The sequence below is a fragment of the Ovis canadensis genome, chromosome 4 (assembly GCF_042477335.2).
Source record: "Ovis canadensis isolate MfBH-ARS-UI-01 breed Bighorn chromosome 4, ARS-UI_OviCan_v2, whole genome shotgun sequence".
Lineage (NCBI taxonomy): Eukaryota > Metazoa > Chordata > Mammalia > Artiodactyla > Bovidae > Ovis > Ovis canadensis.
In genome coordinates, this window is record NC_091248.1 from 22,155,476 (window position 1) to 22,174,453 (window position 18,978).

An 18,978-nucleotide genomic window follows, 5' to 3' on the forward strand; every position below is an offset into this window, starting at 1 on the left:
TCCCTTCCTTCTTTCTGGAGTTATTTCTCCACTGATCTCCAGTAGCATATTGGGCACCTACCGACCTGGGGAGTTCATCTTTCAGTGTCCTATCTTTTTGCCTTTTCATACTGTTCATGGGGTTCTCAAGGCAAGAATACTGAAGTGGTTTGCCATTCCCTTCTCCAGTGGACCACATTCTGTCAGACCTCTCCACCATGACCCGTCCATTTGGGTGGCCCCACACAGCATGGCTTAGTTTCATTGAGTTAAACAAGCTGTGGTCCATGTGATCAGATTAGCTAGTTGTCTGTGATTATGGTTTCAGTCTGTCTGACCTGATACCCTCTCTCAGCACCCACTGTCTTACTTGGGTTTCTGTTACTTTGGATGTGGGGTATCTCTCACGGCTGCTCCAGCAAAGCACAGCTGCCACCCCGACCTTGGACGTGGGGTAGCTCCACTCGGCCACCACCCCTGACCTTGGACGTGGGGTAGCTCCTCTCAGCCGCTCCTGCGCCATCGCAGCCGCTGCTCCTTTGTTTGAATACCTGTTTTCAATTCTATGGGTTATACACCTACTAGTAAATTGCTAGGGAGGAATTGCCACTGTTTTTCTGAGAAACTGCACCATGTCACTTTCCCACTAGCAGTGTGTGATGGTCCCTGTTTGCCCACATCCTCACCAACACTTGCTATTCTTTTTTTACAACTGTAGCCATCCTGGTGGATGTGAAGTGCTTTTGTATTTTTTATTCTGTATTTTTATTTTGTCCTTTATATTTCCCTAATGACTGATATCTAGAGAAGGACATAGCAGCCCACTCCAGTGTTCTTGCCAGGGAAATTCTGTGGACAGAGGAGCCTGGCAGGCTACAGTCCATGGGGTTGCAAGAGTCGGACACGAGTTAGTGACTAAACCGCCACCACCACCAATGAATCATATAAACTAATATTGAGCAACTTTTTACATACTTGTTTGCCATTTATACCTCTTCTTTGGAGAAAATGTCTTCTAATCTTTTGCCCATTTAATTGGGTTTTTGTCTTTTTGTTGCTGACTTGTAAGAGTTTTTTAAAAATATATTCTGGATACTAGACTCTTCTCAGATATATAATATTTTCCTTCATTCAATACATTGTCCTTTCACTTTTTAAGTAATGTCCTTTGATTCATAAAAGGTTTCAATTTTAATAATGTCATATCTATGAATCCATTACTAAATTCTAGGTCATGACAGCTTACACCTGTGTTTTTTCTGAGAACTTTATGATTTTTACTCTTATCTTTAGCTAATCGGTCCATTTTGAGTTGTTTTTTATAGATAATATGATTTTTTTCATTTCATATTCAGTTTTTGGCAGGTGAATTAAAAATGAACCACATTCATTTTTTAGCAAATGGATATCTTGTTGTCTCAGCATCATTTGCTGGAAAGATATTTTTCCCCATTTAATGGTCTTGTTACCCTTGTCAAAAAATTCAGTCAGCCGTAGATGTATAGGCCTAGCTCTGGATTTGCAGTTCTCCTCCTCCTCATCACACTTGATCATCTCAGTTGTTCTGTTTTCGAGTTCACTGGATCTCTCCTTTGCCCGCTAACATCTGCTGTTGAGCCTATTTGGGGACTGTTTTCATTTCAGCTATGCAAAGTACTTTGCATCTCCAGAGTTTGTACTTGTTTCCTTTCGTAATTTTTCAGTTGCTATTCTCCTTTCATTGCTACTTCATTTCTTTGGTTCTCTTTAGCTCTTTGTCTATGGTCTCCTTTAGTTTCTGAGCCTATTTAAGACAGTTGATTTGTAAAGTTTTTGTTCAGTGAATTCAAAGTTTGAGCTTCCTCAGAGATGTCAGTCAAATTTTTTTCCCTTTAATGAGCTGTACTTTCCTGTTTCTGTGTATGCTTTGTAATTTTGTGTTGTAAACCAGACATTTCAGTTTTATAATGCAGTAACTCCAGGAATTGGCTTTTCCCCTTTTCCAAAGGTTGCTTTATTGCTTGTTGAGGGCTGCAGTCATTTGTTTGTTTAGTGATGGTCACTTTTCTGATATCACAGTGGTCAACCAGTGACCTGACAGGTTTCCTAGAATCAATGAATAAGAAAGAGAGAGCAAGGATGTGAGAACCACTCTTCCAGTCTGGGTCACCATTTCAAGGCCAAACTGGGCCACCCACAGCTCTGTCATAATCTCCACCTCCTGCTTGCATGCAGCCCACAGATCCACCCAAGGTGCAAGCCTGGGGTCTTCCCTGGGATCTTTCTTGAGCATGCGTCCAGTGCTGGACACTCACACCGCACTCTCCCTTCCTTTCCAAGCCCTTGTTCCCACATGAGCCTCCATCCTCTGCCTTCTCTCCCATGATGTTGGATCTGTCTGCCACTTTCTCCATCCACAGTCCCCTGCCCAGAGGGTCAGGGCCAGTCTGTGTCTTTAATTCTTCCAACAGTCATTATACCCTCCCAGTGCATGGGAGTGGATAGACACAAAGATTGACCTCTGCACTAGACAATCAGGGCAGCACCAGGCAGATAAGCACATGGAGTCAAGTCAGTTGAAGAACAAGGTCTGTGTTAGCTCCCTGGCACAAGCAAGCTGCGCCAGAAATATTGGCTGCCACCCACACAGCCACTGCCACCATTCTGGTAGATGGTATGCAAGTGAGTGATAATGCCACACTGCTCTCTTGCCGAAAATAATCTGCCCTTTCCTTCAGTCCTCTGGTTGATGCAAGCTTGTGATTAGATTTTGGAATTCCAATAAAGTTGATCTTGTTAGTCTTTGCCAGCTGATGATTGTTTCAGTGGAGGAGCAATTTTTTGAGCACCTTTTGCTGCCACTGAAAATTATTGTCACTCAAGAACCTAATATAGGACTTCCCTGATGGTCCAGTGATAAACAGTCTGCCTGCCACTGCAGGGGACATGGGCGTGATCCCTGGTCCGGGAAGATCCCACATGCTGGGGAGCAACTAAGCCTCCACTACTGAAGCGCATGCACCGCAGAGCCTATGGTCTGCAGCAACAGGTGTCACTGCTGCAAGAAGCCTGAGCACTGCAACTGGAGGGGAGCCCCCTCGGTCTCAACTAGAGAAAATCCCCCACAGCACCGAAGATCAACTAGAGAGAGAAAATCCCCCAGAGCACCGAAGACCCAACACAGTGAAAACTTAAAAAAAATAAGTAACTTGCTATAGCTTCCCTCCTTAGAGAAATTTCTATTTATATATCTTGTCAACAAAAATTCAACTAACAATCAAGAAGAAAATAGAGGAATTTTATCCAAGCTAAACTGAGGATTATATCCCACAAGACAGACTCTCAGAAGCTCTGAGACCTGTTCCACATGTTAGAAGTTGAAGGCACAGTCATATACATTTTTGAGACAAAGGCTCATATGTCAAAATGACACACTGATATTTATGTAAAGTTCATCCCCATCTTTGAGGAGCTCTGGTTAATTAATGTACATGCGCACCACACATCAAGGAGGGAGGGAAGAGGCCCAAATGGACGCAGAGAAAGAGCTTTTATTTTTTCTTGTGCTGCCTGAAAATATAAATTGTTTCATCAATGTAAAATATAAGTATTTCCAGATAAACTCTTTAATCAAAGTTGATCTTTTCTTTAACAGGATTTGTACATCACATGAAGCATAAAGAGAAAGAGTTTCCTCAGAAATCCAGACAAATTTATGCTCTAATTGCAGAATATGGTTCACGGCTTTACAATTACCAGGTGATGTTTCCCTAAATCATTTTGTCTGTTACTCATTTAAAATCTAATGTGCTACAAAGAGAGTCCAACTAGACATGCGTTATATTGGTTTTGCATGTGGATATCTAATAGAACATCTAACAGGTGTTCAAGCTAGATTAAGAAAAGGCAGAGGAACCAGAGATCAAATTGCCAACGTCCACTGGATCATTGAAAAAGCAAGAGAGTTCTAAAAAAATGTCTACTTCTGCTTTATTGACTATGCCGAAGGCTTTGACTGTGTGAATCACAACAAACTGGAAAAATCTTCAATTGATGGGAATGTCGGACCACCTGACTTGCTTCCTGAGAAATCTGTATGCAGGTCAAGAAGCAAAAGTTAGAACTGGACAGGGAACAACAGACTGGTTCCAAATCAGGGAACAAGTACATCAAGGCTGTATATTGTCACCATGCTTATGTAACTTATATGCAGAGTACATCATGAGAAACACTTGGCTGGAGGAAGCACAAGCTGGAATCAAGATTGCTGGGAGAAATATCAGTAACCTCAGATATGCAAATGACACCACCCTTATGGCAGAAAGCAAAGAAGAACTAAGGTGCCTCTTGATGAAAGTGAAAGAGGAGAGTGAAAAAGCTGGGTTAAAACTCAACATTTGGAAAACAGATCATGCATCTGGTTCCACCTCATCATGGCAAATAGATGGGGAAACAATGGAAACAGTGAGAGACTTATTTTTTTCTGGGCTCCAAAATCACTGCAGATGGTGACTGCAGCCATGAAATTAAAAGATGCTTGCTCCTTGGAAGAAAGTTATGACCAACCTAGACAGCATTTTAAAAAGCAGAGACGTTGCTTTGCCAATGGAGTTCCATCTAGTCAAAGCTATGGTTTTTCCAGTAGTCATGTATGGTTGTGAGAGTTGGACTATAAAGAAAGCTGAGCACCAAAGAATTGATGCTTTTGAAGTGTGGTGTTGGAGAAGAGTCTTGAGAGTCCCTTGGCCTGCAAGGAGATCCAACCAGTCCATCCTAAAGGAATCAGTCTTCAATATTCATTGGAAGGACTGATGCTGAAGCTAAAACTCCAATGTTTTGGCCACCTGATGCGAAGAATGACTCATTTGAAAAGACCCTGATGCTGGGAAAGATGGAAGGCAGAAGGAGAAAGGGACAACAAGATGAGATTGCTGGATGATATCACCAACTTGATGGGCGTGAGTTTGAACAAGCTCTGTGAGTTGCTGAAGGACAGGGAAGCCTGGCGTGCTGCAGTCCATGGGGTTGCAAAGAATCGTACACAACTGAGCAACTGAAGTGACTGAGTGGCAAAGAATCCAGCTGCCAATGCAGGAAGTGTAAGAGATGCCAGTTCGATCCCTGGGTTGGGACAATCCCCTGGAGGAGGACATGGCAACCCACTCCAGTATTCTTGCCTGGAAAATCCCATGGACAGAGGAGCCTGGCAGGCTACAGTCCATAGGGTCTCAACTGAAGTGACTTAGCATGCAGGGTATGTATAACTGCTTCACTTTGCTGTACTCCAGAAACTAATATAGCATTGTAAATCATCTATACTCCAATAATTTTTTTTTAAAGAAATAATGTTGGGACCGGAGATCTACTAAGTGGTTTTACGACTGCTGCTGCTGCTAAGTCACTTCAGGAGTGTCCAACTCTGTGCGACCCCATAGACGGCAGCCCACCAGGCTCCCCTGTCCCTGGGGTTCTCCAGGCAAGAACACCAGAGTGGGTGGGCATTTCCTTCTCCAATGCAGGAAAGTGAAAAGTGAAAGTGAAGTCACTCAGTTGTGTCCAAATCTTCGAAATTCCATGGACTGAAGCCTACCAGGCCCCTCCGCCCATGGGATTTTCCAGGCAAGAGTACTAGAGTGGGTTGCCATTGCCTTCTCCAGTTTTATGACGAAGAGACCCTAAAAATTCTCCACAGTCTCCAATCCCTGGAAATTCCTGCCACAGATTGGATGTTTCTGATTCATCAAATTTTTCTGCTTCCTAGTTTCTCCCTTTTGCGATGGGCATGTCTATGGTATGCTGATCCCACTACTGTGTTTTGAAAGTACACAATTTGTTTGATTTCACAGTATCTTAGCTGGAGGGGCGGTTGCTTTGGATGGATTGTACGTGGGGTCTCATCCATATCTGACTTGGATGATATTTAGTTGAGGCATTGAACTTTAGACATAAGTTGATGCTGGAATGAATGAAGGCTTTGGGGTCTGTTGGGATAAAAGGATGCATTTGGCATGCAAGAACATTAATTTGGGGGGCCAGAGTTAGAATGTCATAGACTGATTGCTGTGTCCCCTCCAAAATTCATATGTTGAAACCTAATCCAAGTATTAAGGCTTCCCTATTGGCTCAGTGGTAAAGAGTTCGCCCACCAATGCAGGAGACTCAGATTCGATCTCTGGGTCAGGAAGATCCCCTGAAAAGCAACCCACTCTATATCCTGCAACTTTACTATATTCATTGATTAGCTCTAGTAATTTTCTGGTGGAGTCTTTAGGATTTTCTATGTAGAGGATCATGTCATCTGCAAACAGTGAGAGTTTTACTTCTTCTTTTCCAATTTGGATTCCATTTATTTCTTTTTCTGCTCTGATTTCTGTGGCCAAAACTTCCAGAACTATGTTGAATAGTAGCAGTGAAAGTGGGCACCCTTGTCTTGTTCCTGACTTTAGGGGAAATGCTTTCAATTTTTCACCATTGAGGATAATGTTTGCTGTGGGTTTGTCATATATAGCTTTTATTATGCTGAGGTATGTTCCTTCTATTCCTGCTTTCTGGAGAGTTTTTATCATAAATGGATGTTGAATTTTGTCAAAGGCCTTCTCTGCATCTATTGAGATAATGATATGGCTTTTATTTTTCAATTTGTTAATGTAGTGTATTACATTGATTGATTTGTGGATATTGAAGAATCCTTGCATCCCTGGGATAAAGCCCACTTGGTCATGGTGTATGATCTTTTTAATGTGTTGTTGGATTCTGATTGCTACAATTTTGTTGAGGATTTTTGCATCTATGTTCATCAGTGATATTGGCCTGTAGTTTTCTTTTTTTGTGGCATCTTTGTCAGGTTTTGGTATTAGGGTGATGGTGGCCTCATAGAATGAGTTTGGAAGTTTACCTTCCTCTGCAATTTTCTGAAAGAGTTTGAGTAGGATAGATGTTAGCTCTTCTCGAAATTTTCGGTAGAATTCAGCTGTGAAGCCGTCTGGACCTGGGCTTTTGTTTGCTGGAAGATTTCTGATTACAGTTTCAATTTCCATGCTTGTGATGGATCTGTTAAGATTTTCTATTTCTTTCTGGTTCAGTTTTGGAAAGTCGTACTTTTCTAAGAATTTGTCCATTTCTTCCACGTTGTCCATTTTATTGGCATATGATTGCTGATAGTAGTCTCTTATGATCCTTTGTATTTCTGTGTTGTCTGTTGTGATCTCTCCATTTTCATTTCTAATTTTATTGATTTGATTTTTCTCTCTTTGTTTCTTGATGAGTCTAGCTAATGGTTTGTCAATTTTATTTATCCTTTCAAAGAACCAGCTTTTTGCTTTGTTGATTTTTGCTATGGTCTCTTTTGTTTCTTTTGCATTTATTTCTGCCCTAATTTTTAAGATTTCTTTCCTTCTACTAACTCCACTACTAACTTCCTCTACTAACTGGGGTTCTCCATTTCTTCCTTTTCTAGTTGCTTTAGGTGTAGAGTTAGGTTATTTATTTGACTTTTTTCTTGTTTCTTGAGGTATGCCTGTGTTGCTATGAACTTTCCTCTCAGCACTGCTTTTATAGTGTCCCGCAGGTTTTGGGTTGTTGTGTTTTCATTTTCATTAGTTTCTATGCATATTTTGATTTCTTTTTTGATTTCTTCTGTGATTTGTTGGTTATTCAGAAGCGTGTTGTTCAGCCTCCATATGTTGGGGTTTTTAATAGTTTTTCTTCTGTAATTGAAATCTAATTTTAGTGCATTATGGTCAGAAAAGATGCTTGGAATGATTTCGATTTTTTTGAATTTATCAAGGTTAGATTTATGGCCCAGGATGTGATCTATCCTGGAAAAGGTTCCATGAGCACTTGAGAAAAAGGTGAAATTCATTGTTTTGGGGTGAAATGTCCTATAGATATCAATTAGGTCTAACTGGTCTATTGTATCATTTAAAGTTTGCGTTTCTTTGTTAATTTTCTGTTTAGTTGATCTGTCCATAGTTGTGAGTGGGGTATTAAAGTCTCCCACTATTATTGTGTTATTGTTAATTTCCCCTTTCATACTTGTTAGCATTTGTCTTACATATTGCGGTGCTCCTATGTTGGGTGCATATATATTTATAATTGTTATATCTTCTTCTTGGATTGATCCTTTGATCATTATGTAGTGGCCTTCTTTGTCTCTTTTCACAGCCTTTGTTTTAAAGTCTATTTTATCGGAGATGAGTATTGCTACTCCTGCTTTCTTTTGGTCTCTATTTGCGTGGAATATCTTTTTCCAGCCCTTCACTTTCAGTCTGTATGTGTCCATTGTTTTGAGGTGGGTCTCTTGTAGTCAACATATATAGGGATCTTGTTTTTGTATCCATTCAGCCAGGCTTTGCCTTTTGGTTGGGACATTCAACCCATTTATGTTTAAGGTAATTATTGATAAGTGTGATCCCGTTGCCATTTACTTTATTGTTTTGGGTTCGGGTTTATACACCCTTTTCGTGTTTCCTGTCTAGAGAATATCCTTTAGTATTTGTTGGAGAGCTGGTTTGGTGGTGCTGAATTCTCTCAGCTTTTGCTTGTCTGTAAAGCTTTTTATTTCTCCTTCATATTTGAATGAGATCCTTGCTGGGTACAGTAATCTGGGCTGTAGGTTATTTTCTTTCATTACCTTAAGTATGTCTTGCCATCCCCTCCTGGCCTGAAGAGTTTCTATTGAAAGATCAGCTGTTATCCTTATGGGAATCCCCTTGTGTGTTATTTGTTGCTTTTCCCTTGCTGCTTTTAATATTTCTTCTTTGTGTTTGGTCTTTGTTAATTTGATTAATATATGTCTTGGGGTGTTTCACCTTGGGTTTATCCTGTTTGGAATTCTCTGGGTTTCTTGGACTTGGGTGATTATTTCCTTCCCCATTTTAGGGAAGTTTTCAGCTATTATCTCCTCAAGAATTTTCTCATGGTCTTTCTTTTTGTCTTCTTCTTCTGGGACTCCTATAATTCGAATGTTGGAGTGTTTCATATTGTCCTGGAGGTCTCTGAGGTTGTCCTCATTTCTTTTAATTCGTTTTTCTTTTTTTCCTCTCTGATTCATTTATTTCTACCATTCTATCTTCTATTTCACTAATCCTATCTTCTGCCTCCGTTATTCTACTATTTGTTGCCTCCAGAGTGTTTCTGATCTCATTTATTGCGTTATTCATTATATTTTGACTCTTTTTTATTTCTTCTAGGTCCTTGTTAAACCTTTCTTGCATCTTCTCAATCCTTGTCTCCAGGCTGTTTATCTGTGATTCCATTTTGATTTCAAGATTTTGGATCATTTTCACTATCAATATTCGGAATTCTTTCTCAGGTAGATTCCCTATCTCCTCTTTGGTTTGGTTTGGAAGGCATTTCTCCTGTTCCTTTACCTGCTGGGTATTCCTCTGTCTCTTCATCTTGGTTATATTGCTGCGTTTGGGGTGGCCTTTCTATATTCTGGGAATTTGTGGAGTTCTCTTTATTATGGAGCTTCCTCACTGTGGGTGGGGTTGTATCAGTGGCTTGTCAAGGTTTCTTGGTTAGGGAGGCTTGTGTTGGAGTTCTGGTGGGTGGAGCTGGGTTTCTTCTCTCTGGAGTGCTATGAATTGTCCAGTAATGGGTTGTGAGATGTCAGTGGTTTGGGAGTAGTTTTGAGCTGCTTGTATATGGAAGCTCAGGGGTGTGTTCCTGTGTTGCTGGAGAATTGTGGCAACCCACTCTAGTCTAGTATTCTTGCTTGGAGAATTTCATGGACAGAGGAGCTGGCGGGCTACAGTCCATCGGGGTCAAAAAAGAGTTGGGCATGACTTAGCAGCTAACCAACAACAGCCAACTCCAGGTATTAGGAGGTGGGTCCTTTGGAAAATTATTAGGTCATGAGGGTGGAGCCCCTTTACTGGGATTAGTACTATTAAGAAAGAGACCCCCAGGACTTCCCTGGTGGTCTGGTGGTTAAAAATCTACCTGCCAGTGCAGGGAACGTGGGTTTGATCCCTGGTCTGGGAGGATTCCACATGCCAAGGAGCAACTAAGCCCATGCCCCACAACTACTGAAGCCCATAGCAAGGGAAGCCAGCACAGTCAAGCCAGCCACTGCTCTGCTGGAAGAAGGGACAGATCAGCGAGCTCACCCAGTCAGCAAATTTGACCTGAGTTCCCTTGGGGCTTCTGAAGTTGTCTGTTCCCCAGTTCATCCAGCAACTTCTGAATCTCAGGGTGCTTGTTGTGAGGAGCCCCTAAAGGGGACGATGGAGCTCGTGTGGTCCCTGCAGCTTTCCAGCCTAGTGAGGATCATTCCCCGGGGAGTTCACAGGTCACACCGGAAGCACCCGCCGGCTCAAGGATGCTGCTCATTTTGCCCACGCTGAGAATCTGTAAGAATCAGGTCCCAGATGGAAGGGCGTCTCCTTGTGGGCTTGTGGAAACCCAAGATAACTCCTGTACCACGAGGTCCCCACGTCAAAGCCAAGGCCCACAGGAGGAGCCAGAGAGAGCTCCTCACCAGAAAAACAGATGAGACGTGGACAGCGGCGACCTCCAGTGATTGCCAAATTGTGATCAACTGTATTGTGATGCCTAATTGTATGGGACACTTTTGCTAGGCTATGGTGCTCAGATGTTTGGTCAAACACTAGCCTAGATGTTACACCCAAGGTATATTTAAAGTAAGTTTAACATTTAAATTCATAGACTTTGAATAACACAGATTATCCTCCATATGGTGTGGGCCTCGTCTAATCAGTCAAAGGTTTTAGGAGAAAAAGACCAAGTTCTCCTAAAAACGAAGACATTCCGCCTCCAGATGCCTTCAGACCTGAGCTGCAACATCAGCTCTCCTCTGAGTCATGGACCTGCTGGGCTGCCCCACGGATTTTAGACTCCCAGCCTCCACAATCACACGAGCCAGTTCCTTAAAATAAGTCTCTCTGTGTAAATACCACATCCTACTCTGTTTTCCTAAAGAACCCTATGCTCCCTCTGCCTATGATATTCTGCCCCAGATCTTTGCAGGAGTAACTCCTCCCTGGCATTTCAGCCCAGCTCAAATGTCATCTGGGAGGCTTCTGTGGCCAGCCGCCTACTTGGTGACAGTCCCCGTACATCACGTGTCGCCTCTACTTCACTGTGGGCTCGTTGAAATGAGCAGAGATCTTGTCCAAGCCTGACGCCGTTCCTGGAACACAGAGGCTCCGCAGACACCGGCGCGAGTGGATGAAGGAATGAGTGAGCGTGCTGTCATTTTGAAAGGCCAGCTTCCTCTCCACTTCGAGGGTTTAGGTGGATCAGCACACTCGACACTGCCTTCTCCTTACACATTTCTAAGGCTGAGCATCTAAAGCCGGTATTTTTTCACACAGGTAGCATTTTACTGGGTCTCCCTGGTGGCTCAATGGTATAGAATCCGCCTTCCAATACAGGAGACACGGGTTCCATCCCCTGCTGGGGAAGATCCCCTGGAGAAGGAAATGGCAACCCACTCCTGGAAAATTTACCTGGAAAATCCCATGGACAGAGGATACCTGGCAGGCTTGGGGTCTCAAAACAGGCAGACTCGACTTAGCAACTAAACAACAACATCAGCGTGTTACTATGATCAATGACCAATGGTTAACCTGTTTTTCACACAGAAGAGAGTTCTGTTAGAAACCATATGAATCTGTGACTCATTTCCATGTGACTTCTTTATAGATCCCAAGCTACATGCAATAGAAGCTGTTTCTTGGCCTTTTTTAAAATTCAACTAACAATAGATTTTAAGATGTTCCCTTGTCTTTAGACATTATTATTTTTAAAAATATTTGTTTATTTATTTGGCTGTGCTGGGTCTTAGTTGTAGCATGTAAGATCTAGTTCCCTGACCAGAGATAGAACCAGGGCCCCCTCATTGGAGGCATGGCGTATTGGCTACTAAGCCACCAGGGAAGTCCTTAGATATTATTTTTAACAGCATTTGATCACTAACCAATATTCTTATGGATAAATAATATATTCAACAAATACTTATTTCTCAACAATCGAATTGTTTTCAACTTTTCAATATTATAAACATCATTGTTGCTGAATCTTTTCACTCATTCTTGATTTTTCTACTTAGGATAAACTAAAAGAAGGATACAGGAAGGATATTCACAATTCTTAGGTGACCGTTTAATAGTGAATCTTAATTAATACCGCTGTAAAAAAAATTTTGGCCACAATGCATATAGTATTTTAGTTCCCTGACAAGAGATTGAATGCATGCCTCCTGCAGTGGAAGCATGGAGTCCAACCACTGAACTGCCAGGAAAGTCCCAATATTGCTTTTCAGAAAGTTAGATGTGCCCCACCCCCCAATCTCCCACCATGGAGAATGGGAGGATAATGCACCAGAAGTTATTTGTAAGTACATTAAATACAGGTATCACTTTGTCCTCCAATGGGAGTGAATCTATTTATAGATCAGAATGCTGGATCAGAACAATTAAGGGAATTTCTGTGTGTGCCTAAAGCAACACAGCTATAAATTCCGGAGATGAAATACAAACTCCAGCTTTGCTGCACATGGCCATTGGCCTATCCTGTTTACTTATGCTAAGGACACAGTTCAGCTGTCATACACAGTACAGTCTCAGTGACCATATACTCACCATCACAATGAAGGGCTTAAGACCAATGATTGCAAATTACTTGCTCCAAATATTTAATTGGTTTAGATCTAAAACTCTACGCAAAGCAGCAAGCTTAATGATCTAACCATAGGTGCAATCTGCAATCAGTGTATTAGGTTAGTCAAAAAGTTCCTTTGATTTTTCAGGTAAGAATAAAAGACACATTTTTCATTCTCACCAAGAACTTTATTGAAACATATTCATCATTTTTGTTCTATTATCTTTTGCCATTTTTCAGGCAACTTCATAATTCCATCTTCCCAAAATGTTTTATCTTTTTGAGCAAAGAACTGTTTCATGTACCTTTTACAGTTTTACAGGGAATTGAAACTTTTTCCATTAAGAGAATTTTATAATGACTGAAATAAATAGAAATCCAAAGATGCAATGTTTGGTGAATAGAGCAGATGAATCAGAACTTCCCAGCCAAGCTGCAACAGTTTTTGCCTGGTTATCAAAGAAACATGCAGTCTTGCATTATCCTGATGGAAGATTATGTGTTTTCTGTTGACTAATTCAGGACACTATTTATTGAGTACTAACTTCAGTTGGTCTAATTGAGAGCAGAACATATTCATTTGGTGTGGCTGGTGGTGGTTCATTTCACTTGCCCTACAGTCTCTTCAGCTTTTCATTGTTCATCACAATTTGTTTTTAAAATAGATCATTTTCATTATGTTTCAGTAGAGAATCACAGGTGGAAATATGGTCAAGAAGGCTTTATGTGGAACCCTAACATCAAAGCGATTGACGTAACCAAGCTGGTGCAAATGATTTTCAACTCTTGATTCGGATATTTTGAGTTTGGCGGCTATCTCCCACGTGGTGTAACATTGAGTAATCTCACTTCATGTCTCAATTTGATCCCTGTCAACTGGTCTACCCGAACATGGAGCATCGTTCAGCCAGAAATCTCTAGCACCAAACTTCACAGACCACTTTTTACATGTTCGATCACTCACAGCAGCTTCTCCACAAATCTTTGCTTGTGTTTCAGCTGCATTTTTATCTTTCTTGATATATTAAATATGCCAAAAATGGGATATGCATATTATGCCAAACATAATATGCCAAAATGTTCCTTTTTTCTTTTGTCTTCAATATTAAAATGGCCACACAAAAATTCACGTTTAATACTTTTTTTAAAAATGCACACTGATATGTCAGCAATCACAATGCAATCTAACAAAATTGTTTCAAACGAAGTTAAAGACAGCTAAGCACTACCAGAGCCATTTTATAGGAAAAAACCTGAACGAACTTTTGGCCAGTCTGACAGCTTCCAGGATTCACCTGGAAGTTACAGGGTTTAAGATTAGATAACTTGCATGCATGCTGAGTTGTTCAATCCTGTCTGACTCTGCGACGTAAGGACTGTAGCCTGCCAGGCCTCTCTGTCCATGGGATTCTCCAGAGGAGAATATTAGAGTGGGTTGCCATGTCCTCCTCCAGGGGATCTTCCCGATCCAGGGATCCAATCCGCGTCTCTTCTGTCATCTGCATTGGCAGGTGGATTCACTGGGTGGCGGATTCTTTACCACTAGTGCCACCTGGGAAGCCCTAACTTGTGATAGTTTTGTTTAAAAGAGAGAGAAGAAAAGTACTGGCCACCTGAGGCATTTGTGAGCTCTTGCATCCAATCTGTCCCAGCTCAAAGTACTGGAGCCACATTCTAAGACATAAAGTTTTGGATCTCAGTCAACCTTACCTGAAAAAAACAAAACCGCGCTCACCTTGGCAGCTCATATACAAAAACTGGAACAATGCAGAGATCAGCACAGCCCCCATACAAGGACGACTTGCAGATTTGTGAAGGCTTCCATATTTTAAAAAATATTTATTTATGTCTAATTGATAAGTCTTCCATATTTTTAAGGGTAAAACAATGAAACAACAAGAAGAAGCAAGGCTGTGGCCCTGCCCACAGCTGTTTCTCTGCGTTCTCTCCTTCACCTTGTCATTTACCAGGAGGCCGCCAATTCTACACCCATTCAACTGACTGCAGATGCCCACTGGTCTTCCTTTAATGGGCATGGTTAGGGTTGGGCAGCAGGTGCTTTGTTGGAGCTGCTGCAAAGTCTTAATGAAGGCTTTGGACGGCTGTCCTAACCTTCCATGGGGCTCTGCTCCCCTGCCAGGAAGGAAGCCCTGGGAAAGTTCTCAGGAGACCCAGCACGTTCTTATCACAGGAGCCTCATGGAAGGGATGGGTTACCAGCCATATGCAAAGCAGCCCCTGCCACGTCGTCGAGGTTTCTTTTTTCCCTGTGGACCGCTGTCAACTCTTGTCTTCCCCACTCCCTCCCACCCACACTCAATTCCGTTGTTACCACTTTAGGAACAAATGAAGGGCCAGCGCTGAGAACTCCAGGAACTGATGTCACACCCATCTTTCATGTTTCCTCCTTTTCCAGTCCTTGTTTTCTATTCACTTCCATTGCCTCACTCTTTTGTTCAATGACTTTTTAATCTATGTTTGTTCCTAAAGTGGAAGCCACCTGAAGTCCTTTTGGGAATGAGGCGAATGCTTTCAAAATTAGGAAAATGTTAAGCTGTCAGTTCAGTTCAGTTCAGTTCAGTCGCTCAGTCGTGTGCGACTCTTTGCGACCCCATGAATCGCAGCACGCCAAGCCTCCCTGCCCATCACCAACTCCCGGAGTTCACTCAGACTCACGTCCATCGAGTCCGTGACGCCATCCAGCCATCTCATCCTCGGTCGTCCCCTTCTCCTCCTGCCCCCAATCTCTCCCAGCATCAGAGTCTTTTCCAATGAGTCAGCTCTTCACATGAGGTGGCCAAAGTCCTGGAGTTTCAGCTTCAGCATCATTCCTTCCAAAGAAATCCCAGGGTTGATCTCCTTCAGAATGGACTGGGTGGATCTTCTTGCAGTCCAAGGGACTCTCAAGATCTTCTCCAACACCACAGTTCAAAAGCATCAATTCTTCGGGGCTCAGCTTTCTTCACAGTCCAGCTCTCACATCCATACCTAACCACAGGAAAAACCATAGCCTTGACTAGACGGACCTTAGTTGGCAAAGTAAAGGATTCATTTATCAGCAAATTAGTGAAGACATACTTTCTATATGTTTTTTTAAGGGTAAAACAGAAAACAGTAACAGAAATGCAAAACACTGCCCCTAGCAAGAGGAAACCTATTCAAACAGCAATAGAAACACTGGAAATAAGAATTTCTCCCTACCAAAAATCAGCTCCCAACTCCACATCTCTGTACAAAGAAAAATATTGAGGAGAGCCTGTAATAAGTTACATTGCTCACTAGTGAGAACCTACTGTATAGAACAGGGAAGTCTACTCAACACCCTGTGGGGACCTAAATGGGAAGGAAATCCAAAAAGGAGGAGATACGTGTAGACAGGTAGCTGATTCACTTTGCTGTACAGCAGAAACTAACACGTCATGAAGCAACGATACTCCAATAAAAATTTTAAAAATGAAATTAAAATGCTCAGCGGAAAAAAAAAAAAAGCGAGGTAATTGTTTTCTGCGCAGTGTGCAGTGGCGTGGATAAGACGCCCCTCGTGCCTTGAGCCATTTTAACAGCAAACTGATGGGAAGCCAGAGTCTGAACCACGAAAGCACAGATGTCGGCTGGGAGGATGGGCCTTGTCTGTCAGAGAGCACACCGAGGGCTCCTGCGGTGAAAGCGATCCGAGGAGCCATTTCATGGCCCAGCCCCCGGAACTGCCCACGGGATCATTACTTGGAGAAAGAGTCTGCAGACGCAATTGGGGATCCTGAGATGAAGTCGTCTTGCATCTCCCAGACGGTCTCTTGAGCGCACTGAGACGTGTCCCCATGAGAGACACGCGAGCAGAAGCACCGGGGGCGAAGGGCCTGTGGGGACGAGGCAAGGGCCTGGGTGGTGCCGCCCCAGCCGGGAAGCCCAGGGCCGCCAGAAGGTGGAAGGAGCAAGGAACAGACTCTCTCTGGAGCCTCAGAGCAAAGTATGGCCCTGCCCGCACCCTGCCTTTGGACTTTCGGCCTTCAGGCCCGTGAGAGAATTCACTGCTAGCTTTTCAGCCATTCCCAGGGGGATCCAGGAACCCGAGTGGCACGCAGCGCCTCCCACACAGAGGAGCTGGTGGGGGGAACTGGGGTGGGGGCGGGCCCGGCAGCCTGAGTGCCTGTGTGGACCGCCTCCACCCAGGCCGTGCACATCCTCGACCTCGATAGCATCGTCAGCCTGGCCGGGGCACCACCTGTTCAAACACAAGAAGGTCCTTCCGAGACACGCTGCCGGTGTTAGATAAAGCATCTGTGAGCCTCCTGATGTCACGGCTAATGGAAGCCAGCAGTCAGCTTCGTCATGTAGAAAGGGGATGCTCCTCACTGTTTACAGGGACAAGCCTCGGGGCTGGACGTCTCTGCGTCTCCTCTAAATATCACTCTCTGCAGGAAGATGCAGGTGTCTTAGAGACTGTGGGTCCTACTGGCCAAGGGTGTCTATCCAGGGTGGTCCTTGATTTCCTTCCCCTCCACAAATAGGAAAAACAGCTCCACCCGAGTAGGCAGGATTTGAAATGATCTGGCTTTGCTCTGTTTTATTTTTCAGGCCAGGCTTCGAATGCCAAAAGAGCAACTGGAACTTTTAAAGTGAGTGAGATATTCTCATGTGTGTGACTTTCTGGTGTGTGACCAAACACTGGAATGCTTTTGTAAAATTATAAAACGAATTTCTACTTCTGTGGATGCTTCTTGAAGGGAACATACACTGGAAGCTACTTTCAGTATTATTTTTTTAATGGGATAAAATTAGAAGAATAGACCAGGATTTAATTATGAAGCCATTAAAAATAATTTTAAAATATATTTGGTTATTTGAGAAGTGTAGTGGGACACAAAATCATTCTGTTATTTAATACAACTTTTTTGCATGGGATAAAGAGTTTTACAAAAACTATTAACAGTTTCTATTTCTTCAGCAGTTTTGCATTTTCCAAACTGTGACCATAGATTGATTCATAAGTTTTTGTTCTTTTGTTTGTTGTTTTTAGTCACTAAGTCATGTCTGACTCTTTGCAACCCCATGGACTGTAGCCCACCAGGCTCCTCTGTCCATGGGATTTCCCAGGCAAAAATGCTAGAACGAATTGTCTCTTCCTTCTCCAGGGGATCTTCCCCACCTAAGGATTGAACCTGCGTCCCCTGCATTGGCAGGCAGATTCTTTACCACTGAGCCATGAGGGAAGTCCATTTCATAAATTGGGGGGAAAGAAGTGGCTTCCCTGGTAAAGGGAAGGCCAGCGGTAAAGAATCTGCCTGCTAATGCAGGAGACACGAATTCAGTCCCTGGATGGAGAAGATCCCCTGGAGGAGGAAAGGACAACCCACTCTAGTAGTCTTGCCTGGAAACTCCCACGGACAGAAGAGCCTGGCGGGCTACAGTCCGTGGTCAGAAAGAGTCAGGCACGACTTAGTGACTAAACACACACACACACACACACACACAATAAGTATTAACAGTACTTACATTTTTTCAACATAAAGAAATACCCATTGGTTTGACATTTTCTTATTCTCTCTACCAGTAACTTTCAAACTGTACAAGTAGCAGAGCCGATTCATGGGAAGTGAAATCTTGCACCCTTGAGCTGGTGAAAGGCAGCTGCCCCACCCCCACCCCACTCCCCTAAGCCCAGACTCCTGGGCCCCTGAATCTTTCAGTCACTGGTCTCTAAAGGCTGCTTCACAGAATATCAGGGCTTTGGTTGGCATCCCCACTCAAAGTGCAAGGTGTCCGGGCCCTAAGGCGGTGAGAGGGGGTTTGGGGCACTGTGAAGTTGCCCAGCTCAAGTCAGCATGGCCTCGATCCCCGAGGGAGGAATGGGATGAGTGAAGTCCTTTGAGCCCCCCTTCCCTGCACAGAGCACAGCCCACGCCTGCGATGGATGCCTCAGGAGTGCTTCCTGGAATGTCTTTGCTTCTCATGCACAGCGAAGGGTAGTTCTCTAGAAAAGGGGGCATCGCCTGGGCACCCCTCACTCAGGGTTCTCTTCTGAAATGTTAAGCACTCCTGGGTTTTGCTGGCCCTGAAGCCCAGCATGGGGCTGGCAGGGAGCCCACTGCTTCCTCCTTTCACCGTGAAGGTCTCCATTCACAGGCAGGAGAGCCAGACTTTGGAAAACAACTTCCGGGAAATTCTCTTTTTAATTGAACAAATAGATGTTCTGAAGGCATTGCTTAGAGACATGCGGGATGGTCTGCACAATTACAGCTGGAATGCCGACATAGACCCCACTGAAGGCTGGAACCACACCGAGGTCATCGACGAGGTAAGTGACCCTGGGAGGGAGGCAGGGGCGTGCCCACTTTCAGAAAGTGGACAACATATGTGATGGGGAAATGTAATGATGGCTGGGATGTGTGGTCTG

At 43.4% G+C, this 18,978-nt stretch overlaps 1 protein-coding gene and 1 non-coding gene across 4 annotated transcripts in view; both read left to right on the forward strand.

Annotated features, from left to right (window-relative positions):
* The window catches only part of SUN3 (Sad1 and UNC84 domain containing 3), a 53,562-nt gene that overhangs the window by 22,663 nt on the left and 11,921 nt on the right, over window positions 1-18,978 (forward strand). For all 3 annotated transcript variants that reach the window (XM_069587338.1, XM_069587337.1, XM_069587339.1), the window contains exons 3-5: window positions 3,614-3,717; window positions 17,160-17,200; window positions 18,708-18,879. In XM_069587338.1, the coding sequence (XP_069443439.1) occupies window positions 3,614-3,717; window positions 17,160-17,200; window positions 18,708-18,879 (317 nt within the window). The remainder of the gene's footprint in view (window positions 1-3,613; window positions 3,718-17,159; window positions 17,201-18,707; window positions 18,880-18,978) is intronic.
* Window positions 14,313-14,416, forward strand: LOC138439878 (U6 spliceosomal RNA). Its single transcript, XR_011256823.1, has one exon. It is a non-coding gene; the product is annotated as a U6 spliceosomal RNA (small nuclear RNA).